At 36.3% G+C, this 17094-nt stretch overlaps 1 protein-coding gene across 2 annotated transcripts in view; it reads left to right on the forward strand.

Annotated features, from left to right (window-relative positions):
* The window catches only part of SEMA3A (semaphorin 3A), a 190834-nt gene that overhangs the window by 132494 nt on the left and 41246 nt on the right, over positions 1-17094 (forward strand). For both annotated transcript variants that reach the window (XM_036328334.1, XM_036328335.1), the window contains 4 exons: positions 11339-11481; positions 13285-13399; positions 13495-13564; positions 16305-16449. In XM_036328334.1, the coding sequence (XP_036184227.1) occupies positions 11339-11481; positions 13285-13399; positions 13495-13564; positions 16305-16449 (473 nt within the window). The remainder of the gene's footprint in view (positions 1-11338; positions 11482-13284; positions 13400-13494; positions 13565-16304; positions 16450-17094) is intronic.

Genomic DNA, 17094 nt, shown 5'->3' on the forward strand with positions numbered 1-17094 from the left:
TTTGAAGCCTGAGGCTGTGACACTGGAAATATTTTGAAAATTTAAAAAAAGAGTTTGACAATTTACCTAAATTGCTATTTGTTCCTCTCAGTTGTTTTTAACAGGTTTACTCCTTCCTCATCAGCTGCTCCTGCTTCAACTTGCTTTCAGTCACAAAGTGTATGCTTACACATTAATTTTGTTTTACTTTTTTTTCTTTATTGATTAAGGTATTACATATATGTCCTTATACCCCCATTGTTTGTCCACCCCCCCACTCATGACCTCACCCCCCCTGGTGTCTATGTCCATTGGTTAGGCTTATATGCATGCATACAAGTCCTTTGGTTGATCTCACCCCCGTACCCCCACCCTTCCCTACCTTCCCTCTGAGGTTTGACAGTCTTATTGATGCTTTTCTGTCTCTAGATCTGTTTTTGTTCATCAGTTTATGTTGTTCATTATATTCCACAAATGAGTGAGATCATGTGATATTTATCTTTCTCTGACTGGCTTATTTCGCTTAGCATAATGCTCTCCAGTTCCATCCATGCTGTTGCAAATGGTAAGAATTCCTTCTTTTTTACCACAGTATAGTATTCCATTGTGTACCATTAACTTTTAAACATAAGTTTATATAGGATATTTCTTAAAATGTTCTAGACAGTGTTATGATAACAGCTAGCAATTGTGAAGGCCAATGATATGCTGATATAGGTAGGTAGATAGGTAGGTAAAAGGAAAGAAAAAGAAAGACAGACAGAAAGGAAGAGAGGAGGGAAAGAAGATATATATTTCTCCTAGCACTTCTCAGACATATGTACTTAGGTTATTCTGACATAAGTACATAAGGAAACTAAAGTTAGTTGACATTAATTTATTTTTTGAAGTTACAAATCTAGTGAATGGGAGAAGCTTGTATTTTATCCAGTTTTCTCTGACTCCTATCACAGTGAAGAAAGAATTATTTTGCTAATTGAAGGTATGTATTTAGTAAGGATTTACCCTCATAAATAGTTATTACATCAGAAGGATCACTTTTTACTGAGAAGAAAATAAGAATAGATAGATATAGATTATATAGATATAGATATAGATATATAGATGATAGATAGATGATAGATAGATAGATAGATAGATAGATGATAGATAGATAGATAGATAGATAGATAGATAGATAGATAAACTATACAGATTTTCAAAGGTCCTTTTACTCTCATGAATGAAATCATAATTGATTCAGAGAGATGGGTAATTTTGGTTGTTTTTCCAAGTGGGTTTCTGGTTTTCTCATTCTGTTGTGGAACCTCCTAACATGCTTCACAAGAGGATTGAATGAATGTTTCATGGTGTGAAACTAGTCCTTGTAGCATTTACATAAGACAGCTTATAATCATTCATTCCATCCTCTATTCTAATAAATTCTGTATAATTTATATCCTAGAAACCCAATATATGTCCTAACTTCTAAATTTATAGACACTCTAAAAGCCTTCATTAATCATCCTTTAAATGGAATTCATTTTCAGAAAAAAAAAAATATTTCTACAATGTAGTTGTCTGTTCTTATACTTTGTGGGCTTGTTCGTGGAAAGGATAGGCCCAGCCAGATGCTGGTCAGAATGTTGCTATCCCCAAGATTCTGACTGCTCCTAATGTTGAGAGCAGCCAAATGTGTTCGTTATTTAAATAAGCTCAGGCTGCCAAATGAATCATAAAGGCAGCTGCATGTCCTGTGCCAAGGTGTCATTTTCATTAAGTGTGAGATTGCACCTGAAGGACAGTTTAATTTGCAGCTGCTAAAAATATTTCGACAGAGTGGTACTGTTACAAGTGGCAGGTGGTGCCCAAACGTGAATTTTGCAAGCAATGCCATCTGTGGGATGAGGTGTGGAAGAATGTCTAGGGGGTGGGAAAGGAGATAAAGGGGGGAAGAAAAGAGAAGTGTATTTACCCAGGGTTTGTTGCTATTATCTTGACTACAGATTCCATGCTTCACAGGATAGCATTGGCCCACGATTGTTAAATATGATTATTTGTTCAGCTTCTGCCATGTGCTCAGGGCATTGCAAAAGTACCACAGTACCTGCAAAGACAAAGTTTCTTCCCCAAAGGCATACCAGTTAAGCTATCCAGATGAGAGAATCCTTTCCAACTTTATTTACCTTTCATAGTGTTTGCATTGCAGTTTTGTGCTGCTGAGATTAATGCACTTTGATCTCGCTTAAATGGATTTTCCCACTTTCTTTTGATGTCAACTTTAAAAACATCCACACTGGTTTCCTGCTCCACATCGCAAGAAGTATTTTCTAATTATACAAGCTGAAAGGTTTTATTAAATTACTAGAAGCTCGTTGCACGAAGATTCGCGCAATAGGCCTTCCTTCCCCGGCTGCTGGCACCAGTTTTTCTCCGGCACCCGGGACCCAGGCCTTTGGTCTGGCCACAGCGGAGAAGCCAAGCCTCTTCAGTCTTCAGTCTTCAGTCTTTACTCCAGCCAGAGCCTTCAGTCTTTGCTCCATGCCTGCGTATGCAAATTAACCTCCATCTTTGTTGGGTTAATTTGCATAGTTGCTCTGATTCGCTGGTGGGCATAGCGGAGTGATACCAATTTACATGTTTCTCTTTTATTAGTGTAGATTGTCATGCGATTGTGAACTTTACAGAGTAGAGAACATCATAATGTGGCACATTATCTAGGGGCATTGTAACTGGTTACATTATGAAAAGATCTGTATATGTGTACCTGTTAGTTTCAATGGGCTTGGCCACTCCAAAATCAGGAATTTTATCTGGAAGCTGGAAGTAGGCATCCTCTGCTTTAATAGGCTACAGACACAACTTAAAAGAAAAAGAAACCAGTAAGTTTGGATTGCTTTTCATTTCTGTGTGCCATTTGATGGGAGCAACTGGAAGCAATATAACATCTTTTGAATAACTTTCCTAGGTTCCTAGGAGAAGTGATACAGTAGATCAGTCTGAGTGGTAAAACTTTTCCATGGGGAATTTTTGATGATGAGACCAGTTATTTAATAGCATGTAGTTTTTCAGGACAATAGTAACCTCTGAACTGCAACATATGCATTGTTTTTAGCTTCATACAATGGAGAAACATGCCTTATGTTACTTTAATCCCATTGATGGAATCTAATTTTGAAAAATTGCAAACAGATAATTAATTTTTGCTGTATTCATTGTCTGACACAAAAGGATGCAATCAAAAAGAGAAAAGCTTCTCCCAAGTTAAAAGAACATTTGTAAAATTTCAGGAGACTATTTGAAAACCTGCTACTGTGTACTATCGCTTAAAAATAGTTGCAATTTAAATAAGAATGTCTAAGCATTTCTTTACCCAGAAACCTAAACATCAAGTTCAACTCATCCCAGAAGCTTTAAAAAAACAACAAAATGTTATATTTTCTTTAAAAAAAATAAAATCTACACAAATGCCAGTTATTCATGGGGATATGAAATACAGCATAGGAAATATAGTGAATAATATTGTAATACCTATTTATGGTGTCAGAGGGTATTGGGCTTATCAGGGTGATCACTTTGTATCTATATATATATATAAGCCTAAGCCACCATCCAACCATCCAACCAACCGACTGTAACTATGACATGCAGTGACCACCAGGGAGCAGATGCTCAACGCAGGAGCTGCCGAGCTGCAGTGACTTGGCAGCTGCGGTTCTCAGGTGACTCACTGGAACCAGAGAGGAGGAAGCCCGATTCCAGGGTATGTCACTCAAGAACTGCCCTCTCTTGGGGGATGTCGGAGAGCCAGTTTCGGCCCGGTCCCCACAGACCAGGCCGAGGGACCCCACCGGTACATGAATCCATGCACCAGGCCTCTAGTGTTTTATAAATATCTAACATTATGTTGTACACCTGAAACTGATATCATACTGCATCTTAACTGTAATTGAAAAATAAATTTTTGAAAAAACGTCACAGGATGAAAATAAAAATAAAACCTATACAGTTTAGATTTTAATTTATTCACTTCTTAAGAACAATGCTCTGTTTCAGAAATTATGCTTAGCATGGAAGAAATAGCAAAAATAAAAAGACTGGCTTATAAGAAGAAAGGGGAGCCCTAACTGCTTTGGCTCAGTGGATAGAGTGTCAGCCTGCGGACTGAAGGGTCCCAGGTTCGATTCCAGTCAAGGGCATGTACCTTGGTTGTGGGCACATCCCCAGTGGGGGGTGTTCAGGAGGCAGCCTCTCATCATTGATGTTTCTGTCTCTCTCTCCCTCTCCCTTCCTCTCTGAAATCAATAAAAAATATATTTTTTTAAAAAAGAAGAAATGGGAAAGAAAACAAGTGAGTAAAACAGAGTTTTATGGATTCTAATTTAAAAAATATGCACCAGGTGCCAGGGAATGCTTTGTGTGTCCAAAGACGATAGAAAGTACACGATGGTTAGAAGGTGCGGCCAGAAGCAGGGGAAATAGACCCCATGTGACTACCAGGAGAGAAGTATGAGGACCCTCATCTGAGTGGTTGCAGAGGGACGGATTCAGAATGTGCTTAGGGGAATACTTTGTTCTGTAGAGAAGCTGAAGGCAGGAGAGGGAGGAATATAGGACAAATGGCTGTCATACTAAATAGGAGCATGAGGCTAATAGAAAAAGAATTAAATGTTGTAAGAGAGGTAGAAACAAACTTTCTTGTTACATGAACCACATGCATATAAAGTCAGTATCTATGGTGTTTTCTAGAATGATAAACAGGTTCACTAAGCATTTAAAGAAGGAGCTGGAAGTTATTTTGTGAATGACACTGATTGCCCTTTGTTTATTTTCTGCATTAGAGACACTGTGAATAATGTAAGTGACAATGTTTTCCGTTTTCTTCTTGCAGCTAGAAAGATCGGAGCTAACTCTGTGGCTCTTTTTAAATATATATATTAACTGATGAATATAATAACTGCTCTTAGCCTTTTTTGGGCTCAGAGTAACAGAATTATTGTCCTTTCTGCTTAATTCATGCTATTTTGTCATATCCTATGATACCTGCCATCTGTTTTTGGATAATGTATGGTATTAATGCATTCATACTTATTTCTGAAGCACTGTATGCATGGCTTAGAAGAAATAGATAATACATGTAGAAGGCCAGTTAGATGATTGCAAAAATATAACTGTAAATTAATAAGGACATTAATTGTGAGAGTAACATTAAAAAGGTAGTAAAAATGATAGCAGAGATGTATTTGATAATAAATTAAGAGTGCAAAGGAGAACTGTAGGAGATGGAGGGAGGCAATTTAAGGTAAAATAACATTTTATATCTAGATGTTGGTGTTGACAATAACCAAAATGGAAAGGTAGGAAGGAGCAAAAGCATTTTTAAAAGAGAAGTGGCTTTGCTCTTTGCTTGGTGTGATGAATGAAGTTGCAGTGAGATATCTAGGTAGGCCATTTTAATCAGAATTTGAATTTTGAGCTCGTCTTTCTTCCCCACTCATATATATCCTTCCTGAAATGTTCCCTAACTAAATAAGTGAATCCCATCCAATCAGTTATTTAAATCAGATATTTCTTTAATTTTTTCCTTGATTTTTCTCACTACTCCTTATACACAGCATCTTATCAATGAATATAATCCATCAATTCTACTTTCACATAATCCCTGCATGTGTCTCCTTCTTTATATAGCTCAAGATTACCATCATTTCTCACCACTCTCCAGACTGATCTTCCTGCCTTCATTCTTGTCTCACTATAACTGTTTTCTCTACAGCAACCAGAATAATCTCCTTCAAATAGAAATCTGAGAATGGCATTACTAGCTTTAGAACACTCAGGGTTTCCCTCATAGCTAGTAGGACAATAACTGCTTTCCTTTTTTCTGGCCTCTGTTTAACTTTCTCTCATCATATCAGACCGTCTCTGTCTTCACTGACCACTCTCTGTGTTCACAGCATTCTCTGTCATTTCTGTGACTGTCATGTATGTTCCTTCTGCCTGGGTCACCCTTGGTTATGCTTCAGGCCTTGAATCATATGTCATATCTTCGGAGGACAACGTCCCCTAATTCTTTCAAGGCAAGATTGTCTCTTCCATTTCCTTCTGCATTTTTTCCAAACTCTTAGTTTTTATGCAGTTTCATAATTTCTCTATTTAATTGTTGGTATTCTCTCACAGACAGTAAGCACCAAGTGGACCTAACACTTTTTACCATAATATCCCCTAATCTTCCACTCTGCAGAGCACATAGTAAGTGCTTAGGAAATATTTGATAAGTGAAAATAAAAAGGGTGTGTGATTGCATGAAGAAGAAAGATTATTATTGAAGTAATATTCTGTACATTATTGGATTGATAGCAAATAAAGGGACGTCTTAGTCTGAGAGGATAACTCATTTCTCCACAGAAAGGAAAGAAAGAAAAATTGGGGGATGAAGGAAGAAAAAAGAGGGTGGACTTGGTCTTATTATAGCAAATAACAAGTCCATCTTTGTAATGTGAGAGATGATAGTACCTTTTTGATTTTAAGACAATCTGAGTGATTTTTAAAAGTTGTTGTTAGTACATCTATAATAAGTATACTAATTCCGTAGAGACACCAAGATTCTTATTTAAGATAGAGTGAATTTATAGTACACCCATTTAATATTACTACATGATTTTCTTTATCCTGGCTTAGATGTAGAAGCAAGTGGAAGAAAGTTCTGGGTTTTGCACAGCAGGTATAGTGAATATTCATAAGGCTAAGAGGTCCCAGGGAAATAGGGAAGACAATTAGAATGACTGATTAGAATGTTCAGATTGAATAAAGATAATTCACCAGTGAGGAGAGGAATAGTCAGCAGTGGTCGGCAAACTGCAGCTCGTGAGCCACATGCAGCTCTTTGGCCCCTTGAGTGTGGCTCTTCCACAAAATGCCATATGCGGGCGCGCATGTACAGTGCGATTGAAACTTCGTGGCCCATGCGTAGAAGTCAGTATTTTGTGGAAGAGCCACACTCAAGGGGCCAAAGAGCCGCATGTGACTCATGAGCCAGTTTGCCGACCACTGGAAGGGGATGAGAAAGGGGGTAAGAGGACAAAATAACACAAGAAAAGGCAAAATTGGGGGAATAAAGAAATAGAATATGAATAGTGAGCAGAGGTTTTGATCAAAGAGAAGAATTTCTAAATTTGAAATATTAGAAAATTATTTATTTTAAATTTTTGGAAGAGATCAGATAGAAACACCTATTTTATTAAAATAAGAATGAATCTTTTTCGAGTATAAGATATAATCTAGATTTCTTAAATATAAGTTTTATTAAATTGGCATTATTTTTCTTTGATATTCTTTTTTTTTATTTTAATAAATTTAGCTGTTATTTTCCATGTGTAATTTTAGGTTTTGGCTGTATCTGAAGCTATGTCAAACTGTTAATTTGTCTACAATATCCTCTACTCCTGTAGTATCAGATACTGAAGGAGAAATAAGGATTGAAAACCCTTTTACCAAGTACTGAATAAGATGCTTGAAGTATTTCTCATTAGCTTCCACATTTGTAAGCGATAATTATGCTGACATATTTTAGAAAGTGAACATAATTCTTGATGTGACTTCTCTCATGCCCAAACAGCAAGAGAATGTTTATACATGTAAAATTTCTTTGCATTGTTGTTGTTTTTGTGCTTCTAACATTGCTTTTGTTAGATTATAGCTTTCTGAGAACAAGAAATATATATTATTCATTTTGATTTTTACATGGTGTCTTGTAAATATTTATCATGAAATAAAAGGTAGTTGGATTTAATTGCTTGAAATTATTATTAAAGTATTTATATGAACAACTGCACTAATTTGGGAGGTAATATTAGACCAACTTCTTCTCCATTGCTCCAGGACTAACGCAGAAGAATGTGTGAGGTTTTTATAATTAAAAATAAAAATTGTGTAGCTGGATTTTAATGTGATCCCTTAAACTGAACATGTGATTGAGGCTTCCTTTTGGTATCATCTAATAATAACATAATACCTTTTATAAGATTGTTTCATAACACTATTTAAGTTTAAAATATTTGCTTGTATATGTTCATGTTGACTAATGTCACCCCAATAAATTTAATTAAAAATAATAAAATATTTGTATATAAACTATTTGTGACATACAGGGTGAATAGAACCCAATTTTAAACAAAGCCAATTTTAAAATTAGGCACCTGGTATCTGAGAAGTAAGAGTAGTCTCAAGGTCACAGAAACCTTGGCCGGGTGGCTCAGTTGGTTGTAGTGTCATCCCATACACCCAAATGATGCCGGTTCAATCCCAGGTCAGGGCTCATATCCAGGTTGCGGATTTCATCCCCATTCGGGGCATGTACAGGAGGCAACCAATTGATGTTTCTGTCACACATCCATGTTTCTCTCTTTCTTTCTGTCCCTTCCCCCCTCTCTCTCAAAAAAAAAAAAAAAAGTCACAAAAGGTGCAAGTGATGAACTGTATTTTTTCATACACTCACACCTCATTTCTAGGAGTCTAATTTCATCAGTGAGGTAATACCCCTTTGGTTTGTACATTAAAATTCCTACTGTCACATTAATTATTCCTCTCAGCATTCTATGTATATGAACAAGTACAATTTTATGAAGGCCAGATTTGCAAACAATTATTAAGGTTAAAGTAATACATTATTTTATGTATCTAAAAAATTCTGGTGCAAAGTCATTCCAATTTTTAAGTTACTATTTTCCTACTCTGATTACAGTGGAACACTGAACTTAAAATGTGAATAGGTAATGTTTCATATGTTTTACATTATTTAGAGAGTCTGTATAATTTGCCTAAGAAGGATAGTGGAGTGTAGCCCTGTGAGATATACTAAATACATGGTCCCAGAACAAATGTTACAGGAAGGCTACAAGCATGGAAAAGAGGATAACAATGATTATTCACAGGTGTAAAGATTAGGACTCAACAACATCAATAAATCTGGTTTTAGGATTCTGAATTCTTTTCTGGTCTCTTAAGTATCAGGCTGACCTGTGGGCATATATTTCATTGTTAACATAATACACCGTGGGAGTATAGGTAGATTACTCTAAGAATTTAAATACCTGCAATGTCCTAAGTGGTCTCAATGAGAGAAACTCAACTTCTTAGTATGTTACATAGTAAAGCCGTGAAGCTAGTACATATTTTATACAGTTTGTATGAGTCACAACCATATCAACCCAGGTATTTACAGAAGCATTTTTTGAAGTAAGGCTCTAAACCCTATGTACAATCTAGGCAGTCTTATTTTATTTTTTTCTTTCCTTCCCTCCTAGGACAGATATTTGTTAACTGCTCACTGTGTTTTAGGCTATTGAATCATAGCAGCAAACGAAACATGCCAAGTTCTTATTCTCATGGAAATTATACTGCATTGGATGGAGGGAGAAAAGAAAATAAGCAAATGAATCCTATATAATAAAGAGCTAATATGCAAATGGTTGTCATGCCCTCATGCCATCACAATCCATCACCAGGAGGCTGTGTGCACAGCGGGGGTGCGCGGGTGGGCACGGGTGGGCAGGGACTTGACGCTGCACGTGCAGTGTGGAGGCAGGTCCGGCGGCTCTGCGTGGTGATGCCGGGGGGCCTGGCAGCTCCGTGCAGCGAGGCCTGGGGGTCCCACGGCTCCACACGGTACAGAGGAGGAACCCCCAGCTCTGGCCTACCTGTTTGGGGCAATCCATCGAGGAGCTCCAGATGGGTGGGCAGGGCCTACCTCTTTGGGGCGATCAATCATGGGGCTCCCACACTGTGAGAGGGCACAGGCCAGGCTGGGGAACCGCCCCCCCCAAGTGCACAAATTTCATGCACCGGGGCTCTAGTATTAGATATAGAGAGAGGCAGAGAGCTGTTTAATAGCAGACAATGAACCATCTTAGGAACAAAAATAATGAATGAAAATAAGTTTGTTTATTTTTTTTAAAAGGCCTGGAGTAAGGACTTCAATGCTTTTAAAGAAGGTACTCAACAAGGGCCTTTGGATAATGTAATATTTGAACAAAGACCTGAGTAGAAGTAGGAGCCCACACTTGAGGATATAGGAGGGCAGAGAGATACCAGGCAAGAATGATCTGAGGCAGGACTGAGAGTGCTTGCCTTGTTTGAGAACCAGCAGGGGGAGGCATGGCTGACTAGGAGTGACTTAGGGACGGAAGGGTAGGTTGAAGAAAAGGCATGTGAGGTAGCAGGGGCTGGATCATATAGGGCTTCTGATTACTATAAGAATTAATATTTCATTGTGAGTGGTTCAGAAAGATACAGGAGGGTTTAGAGAGGGAAGTGACATCTCAGAGGTTCACGTTGGCTGTTGTGTGGAGACGTGGGCCAAAGTTGGTAAAGTAGAATCAAAGAGGCTGTAAGGTGTCTATTGCTGGCAGTGGTGGTCTGGGAGGGGCAGTTCTTAAAGGATGTGGTACGAAATGGTGACAATAGGGATGGGCTGATAGAATGTGGAATGTGACAGAGGACTCAAGGGTGGCTCCAGGGTTTTTGGCTTGAGTGCCTGGAAAATGATATTGCTATTTACCGAGATGGGAACAACATAACAAGATTTATTTTTTGTTGTTGTATTATGTGGATCTCATTTCTCTCCTCCTACCCAAGTTTTGCTGGAAACTGGAATAGATGAATTGGTAGTTTGATTTAGACTATCTTATGCTTGAAAGGCAGAATAACAGTGGTGATGGCAATAAGTAATATTAGATAGCACTTAAAGTTTGCCAAATATTTTTTTATCCAGTAATGCATTTGAACTCTGTGGTCACACTGATGATTTCTGCACCTAGTCCTAACTTTCTGGGAAAAAAATAATGAATGTTTTTTATTACATATAAGGTAACTTGTAACTTAGTTTAAAATACTATGTTTGTCCATAAAGAATGGACACACAAAACAGAAACAAACTCATAGATACAGAGAACAAACTTCTGGTGCCTTAGGGGAGACTGGTTAGGGACCTTAGTAAAAAAAAAAAAGTGAAGGAATTAAGTAGTACACATTTGCAGTTACAGAGTAGTCATGGGATATAAGTTTACCATAGGAAATACGGCCAATAATATTGAATAACGGTGTATGGTGCCAGGTGTATACTAGAATTATTGTGGGGAGCACCATGTAAATTATATTATTGTCTAACTATGCTGTATACCTGAAACTAATATACACTAATATTAAATGTCAACTGTCACTTGAAAAAAGGAATGGTTTACAAATACTGGAAAAAGTGAACTAAGCAAAGATTAGTTCTTGAAATATATAAAATAGGAGTTAAAAGAAAGTGAAAATGTACTGTAATGAATGGTATTATTCATCCAAATGTGAATTAATATATATCCTATAATTTGTCTCTCAGATCCAAGGTTCATTAGTGCCCACCTCATCCCAGAGAGTGACAACCCTGAAGATGACAAAGTATATTTTTTCTTCCGTGAAAATGCGATAGACGGAGAACACACTGGAAAAGCCACTCACGCTAGAATAGGTCAGATATGCAAGGTGAGGTAAAGAAAAATAAATTGAGGAAGATACTGTTGAATCACAATTTTATTTATTTCCTCCTATGTGCAAATGCAATGAAAAATCTGACTAAAATACTTGAATTATCATAAATATTTAAATGGTAAAAAATGATTGAAAACATATCATTGTTTATGAGTAACTCTTCATAGTCAAACAAACAAGCAGAGGTTGTGAGGCATTGCTTCAAAATTATATTAAGTGGTCTTAGTTTGAAATTCTAGAGAAATAAATCTTTTATATTACCTAGGAGAATATATACTTTTTTGTATCCTCAGACCTAGCACACTTTCCTATAATGTATAATTTTTTAATGAATATTTGTTGTTAGGATAACTAAAGTATTAATATAAAAGTATTAAATATTTTTTTATAAATTGATTATTATAACACCCTGTGTACATATGCACATACATAATTTTTAAGCTTTGAAATTGATCTGAGTAATTATTTACTGTATGACACAAAATTAAATATAATATGGCATTATAATGTTAGACATATATAATAAAAATTGATTGATACTTATGGATTGATTAATATCAGTGTGAAGATATGATAACGGTACTAATTTCCCCTCTACCACTGTATAGTACAATATATGTGCAATATGGACAAAGGCAACTGTTATTATATATTAAAGCAACTTTCATCTCAGGAGACTCACAAAGCCAGTCCAGTAATTGCCTTAACAGGGAATTCTTTCTAAGAAAATAACATGAAATTTTAATAATCTCTGGGAAGGTAGGTTAGCCTCTTTCTTACCTCAATCATGATCCATTTATTTACTTCTAGTATATAAATTATTTGAAAATTAATTTTTCTTAAAATCTGGAAACAGAAATAATATGTAAAACATATGAGAATCTTTTCTTCACAAAATATGTATTTAAAAGCACTACTTACATGAGTTTAAAAATATTTATAGTATATAAAATCACATAAACAAAATATAAATCATTATATTTTTGAAGGGACTTTTGCAAAATGTATCTCTGGAATGAGTTTCCTTTATTAAGGTTTATGCAAATATTTTTTCAATATGCTATTGATAAAGTCATCATTACTTCCAACTGTTTAAACTTATATTCAGTGCTAGAATACTTTTTTGTGATGTATTTTCAGTATAGGTTATAAAGCATGCATTTATTCTTTCATTCAGTACATACTTTTTTCAAATATATTTTTAATTGATTTCAAAGAGAAGATGAGAGAGAGAGAGAGTTAAATAAAAACATCAATTATGAGAAAGATTTGTCAAGAGGCTGTCTCCTGAATGCCCCCTACTGGGGATTGAGCCCCAAAACCAGGCATGTACCCTGAGCTCCTGGGTCAAAAGTTCACATTCAACCACTAAGCCCCAGGCCAGGCTCAGTACATACTTATTAAGTACCTACTATGTGCCAATGTATTCACTACTGTGAACCAAGTTAAGTAAGATCTTAAGAAAGGCATATGTAATAGAGAGAGATTGAAACTAAACCAAAACGAAAACAACAGTAATAATTGTTTGCTGAAGAGTGGTAAGAGAATGGAAAAAGTGACTTTTTAATGCTAAGGGAAATTTATTGTAAGTCATTCCTTGAATAAAGTTTGAGTGAATAAATTTGACCAGCAATATGATTTAAAAAGCACAGGTATTTGTATTATGTCATTCAAATTTCCTCATTCCTCATTTTGAAATATGAGGAATTGTATTATGAACCTATCTCAAGATAAGAGAAATATTTGAGATTAGCTTTTGCCTGCAAAGTCCCCAAAACCAGTGTTTTCTCCTTTCAGAACGACTTCGGGGGGCACAGAAGTCTGGTGAATAAATGGACGACATTCCTCAAAGCTCGTCTGATTTGCTCGGTGCCAGGTCCAAACGGCATTGACACTCACTTTGATGAACTTCGTAAGTACAGCTGGTCATATTTTACAGAGAATGTTTGCTCAGACTTTGCCATAATAATAAAAAATGCAACTTTTCTCAATTTTGTTTTCAAACAGAGGATATATTCCTAATGAATTCTAAAGATCCTAAAAATCCAATTGTATATGGAGTGTTTACAACTTCCAGGTAAACAACTTTTTACCATCTTATCATAGAAACATCCTGTCCTTAGGTGCTTTCTAAGCATCCATAATTTGTGAAAATATATTCATGGAAGAACAATGTTGGCGTAACCTTTGAAGTGTATATTCTTGATGGCTGAAATAAGTTATGATCTCAATAGTTTAAAATATAAATTTTAGCAAAAAATATCACTACAAAAATAGTGCTGAAAATGTATGTCATGTTCTATATATAGCTTTGATTTTAAAAATTGAGCGCAATGTAAAATTTTATAAAAATGGGAATCTGTTTTATAAGTTTACAATAATATAAAGTAAGAGTGAAAAAACATTTTCCCTCCCCTCTCCTACCTCTTCTCCTCTTCTTCCCTCACTCTTTGTCCCTCACCCTCCTTTCTGCCTTTGTCTTCCTCCCTTTTTGCCCCTCTTTCCCCTACTTTGTATGTCCCCCAAGGCTCTTGCTATAAATCAAACATCAATTATTTTCTATTACATTCAGTATAAAGTTTACATTATCTAGAATTGTTCAAGGAAATATATTTACAAGCACATAAATAAGGATATGTGTTCCTATATGGATAAATGTTTAAAAGAAAAGTAATTTAAAATCAAAAGTCAGGTAAAATGCTGCAGGGGATTGTGGTAGCATAAGAGGAAGATTAGCTGCAGTATCCAAAACTGATTTATTCTGTAAATATTAAAGCCATTGAACATTAATTGGATATTTTTACTTAATTTTATAAATAACAAGTAAAAATGTAAAAACCATATTGCTAAAACGATATACAAGCCTAAATTTTGAATGACAACTAAAGAATGTGAGCGGTCCAAATTAAACAAACTTTGACCCACCTCTCTGCTTCCTCAGTGTCTGTACAGTGATTCTCACACTTGAGCATTCATTGAGTCACCTAGAGAGCATGTCAATATACAGATAGCCAGGCCCTGCCCCACAGCCCCTGATTCTATAGGAATGGGGCAGGACCTAAGAGTTTGCATTTCTAACACATTCCCAGGTGATGCCCATGCTGTTGTTCTTAGAGAACACACTTTGAAAATCACTGGCTTAATAATGAATAAAATAATTCCACCTCTCTTCTTCAGTGAGATGGATGTCTGCATGTGAGTTAGTCTTAACAGCTGTCAATCATAATCAAGTCTTTCAGTGTTGACTTATTTCATCAAGAGATTAGTAAAGTATATAACAATAAAAAATGGTTATATAAACATAAGAATCTATGACGTATCATATGTGTATTAATGTGCTCTTCTGTTATGAAAATACCAGAGTCCTGGTGCACAGATTCTTGCACGGGTCGGGCCCCTCAGCCTGGCCTGCAGGGATCTGCCAAAACCCATCCGGTGCACGAATGTGGGTCCCTCAGTCTGGCCTTGTGGGGATCAGGCTGAAACCAGCTCTCTGACATCCCTTGAGGGGTCCTGGATTGTGAGACCCCCTCCTGCAGGCCCAGCCCCAAGGACCTGGATGCCCACCAGCTCCCTCCTTCCTCTTTCCTCCTCCCTCCTCTCTGGGTCCGGGGTGTACGTGAAGCAGATTCGGGGCTGACAGTGCCCCAGCAGCAACCTAACCCACGGCTGATTCCACAAGGAATTGGGCTCCCTCCTCTACTGGTCAGAGTGCCTGCCCCCTGGTGGTCATTGCATATCATAGCTACTGGGCGGATAGTTGAAGGGTGGGACAGTCACTTAGGCTTTTATATATATAGATTGTTATTAAATCTGCAGCTATTTACTGAGATCGACTCTGTGTCAGGGGTCCTGCAATATGCAACTGAAGCTACAGAAAAGAATCCAAGAATGCTTTCATCCCTCATGAAGCTTGCACTCCACTAGACATTATATATATGCAGTGATTTCTGTATAATAAAATCTTATAAACACATGTTTTTCATTTGGTCTGATTTATACGTAATTTTCTCTGGGAAAGATTGGTTAAAAGATAAGCATTCCATATTTTAAATGTACACAACTGTTTTATATCATGGTATAAATACATCCCTCAACATGTATTTATATAAGTAAAATAAAATGGAAAATTGTGGAAACTCATGGCAAGCGTCCAGTTTGCTTCAATTACCTGATTTTTGTCTAGCAAAATGATGGGGATAATTGCTATAATACTCCACCTTGACTAGGATGTGATAGCTACTGACTTAAAACGATTTTCTGTGTTGGGAAGAAGTGATTTTAAATACCATCACAAAAATTAGCTGATCTAATATTTATGGTGGTTTGGGAGTTAAAAATAATATAATGTAACACATCATATGACCTTGACTGTTCATTTTCTGCTCATTTCAGCTTTAAAATGAATTCTTAAGCATTCTTGCTTAAAAGTTTCCTGGTTTCATTTATGACACATGAGGCTTACCATATTACCACAGTTTATATTGTTATTTCTAGTTGATGTCAAAATTAAACATTATTCATTAGGATATCAGTGTTTGTGTTTTTCCTATAAAAGATTATGCATTATGTGAATATATAGTCTACAAATAGTAGAGATGGTTTCTTCCATGACTTCTATTTTTGAGCATCATAATTTGTTTCTTATGTATTGTTTAAATATATAGATGAATTTAAATAGCTCAAACACTATTTGATATTGCTAAGAATTTGTGTTTTTTGATCACTGATATTCAAAATTAAGAACTCAGTATTAACAGTTCTTTTGCCATTGTATAGAGATGAAAATTTGTTCTTGTCTTGTCTCTCTTTTTTAGTAACATCTTCAAGGGGTCAGCTGTGTGTATGTATAGCATGAGTGATGTGAGAAGGGTGTTCCTTGGTCCATATGCTCACAGGGATGGTCCCAACTATCAATGGGTGCCTTATCAAGGACGAGTCCCCTACCCACGACCAGGAACTGTAAGTAGCCTAGATGCTTAAAATATAAAAAGAATAACTGTCTGCTTAAAATTTTAAAACAATAGCTCTACTCAGATATTAAATATAGGTTATGTAAAACCAGGATTCCCAGACTATAAATGAAAGCAAGGAAAGGGTTTCTGTGATACAATGGAACTCCATGTTCAAAACCATTTTCTTTATGAACATCAGTGCTTAATCTCAGTGCTTACCAGTTATGAATACCCATCATTTTTGAGTAATAGAAACTGAATGGACAGGCTTATTTATTTTGTTTTCTGAATGGGATATAGTGAATATGGCCTTTATGGAGAGTTGGAATAATTAGGCTACACCTGGACTTATTCTCTCTGATCATAGCAGAGGCTTAAATGGAGAAAAACAGTTTTTCAACTAATATTGCAGGTAAGAAAATATGTGAAAAAAAATCTCATAGAATGAGCAGGACCTATTACTTTATGAGATGCTGTCTGCCGTCTCCAAACTCTCCTTTACCATCTAGCCCTGCACACATGCAGGCTTAAAAAAAAATTGGACAGAACTCAAAGTATAACCAGCTTTGAATCTTATTTAAAGTAGGGATGAAAAAGAAAAGACTTCAGTGTGGTAGCAAATGAAGGAAGTCTTCCTCAATATGATATCAGA

Source organism: Myotis myotis, unplaced genomic scaffold (assembly GCF_014108235.1).
Source record: "Myotis myotis isolate mMyoMyo1 unplaced genomic scaffold, mMyoMyo1.p scaffold_m19_p_11, whole genome shotgun sequence".
In the NCBI taxonomy this organism is placed as follows: domain Eukaryota; kingdom Metazoa; phylum Chordata; class Mammalia; order Chiroptera; family Vespertilionidae; genus Myotis; species Myotis myotis.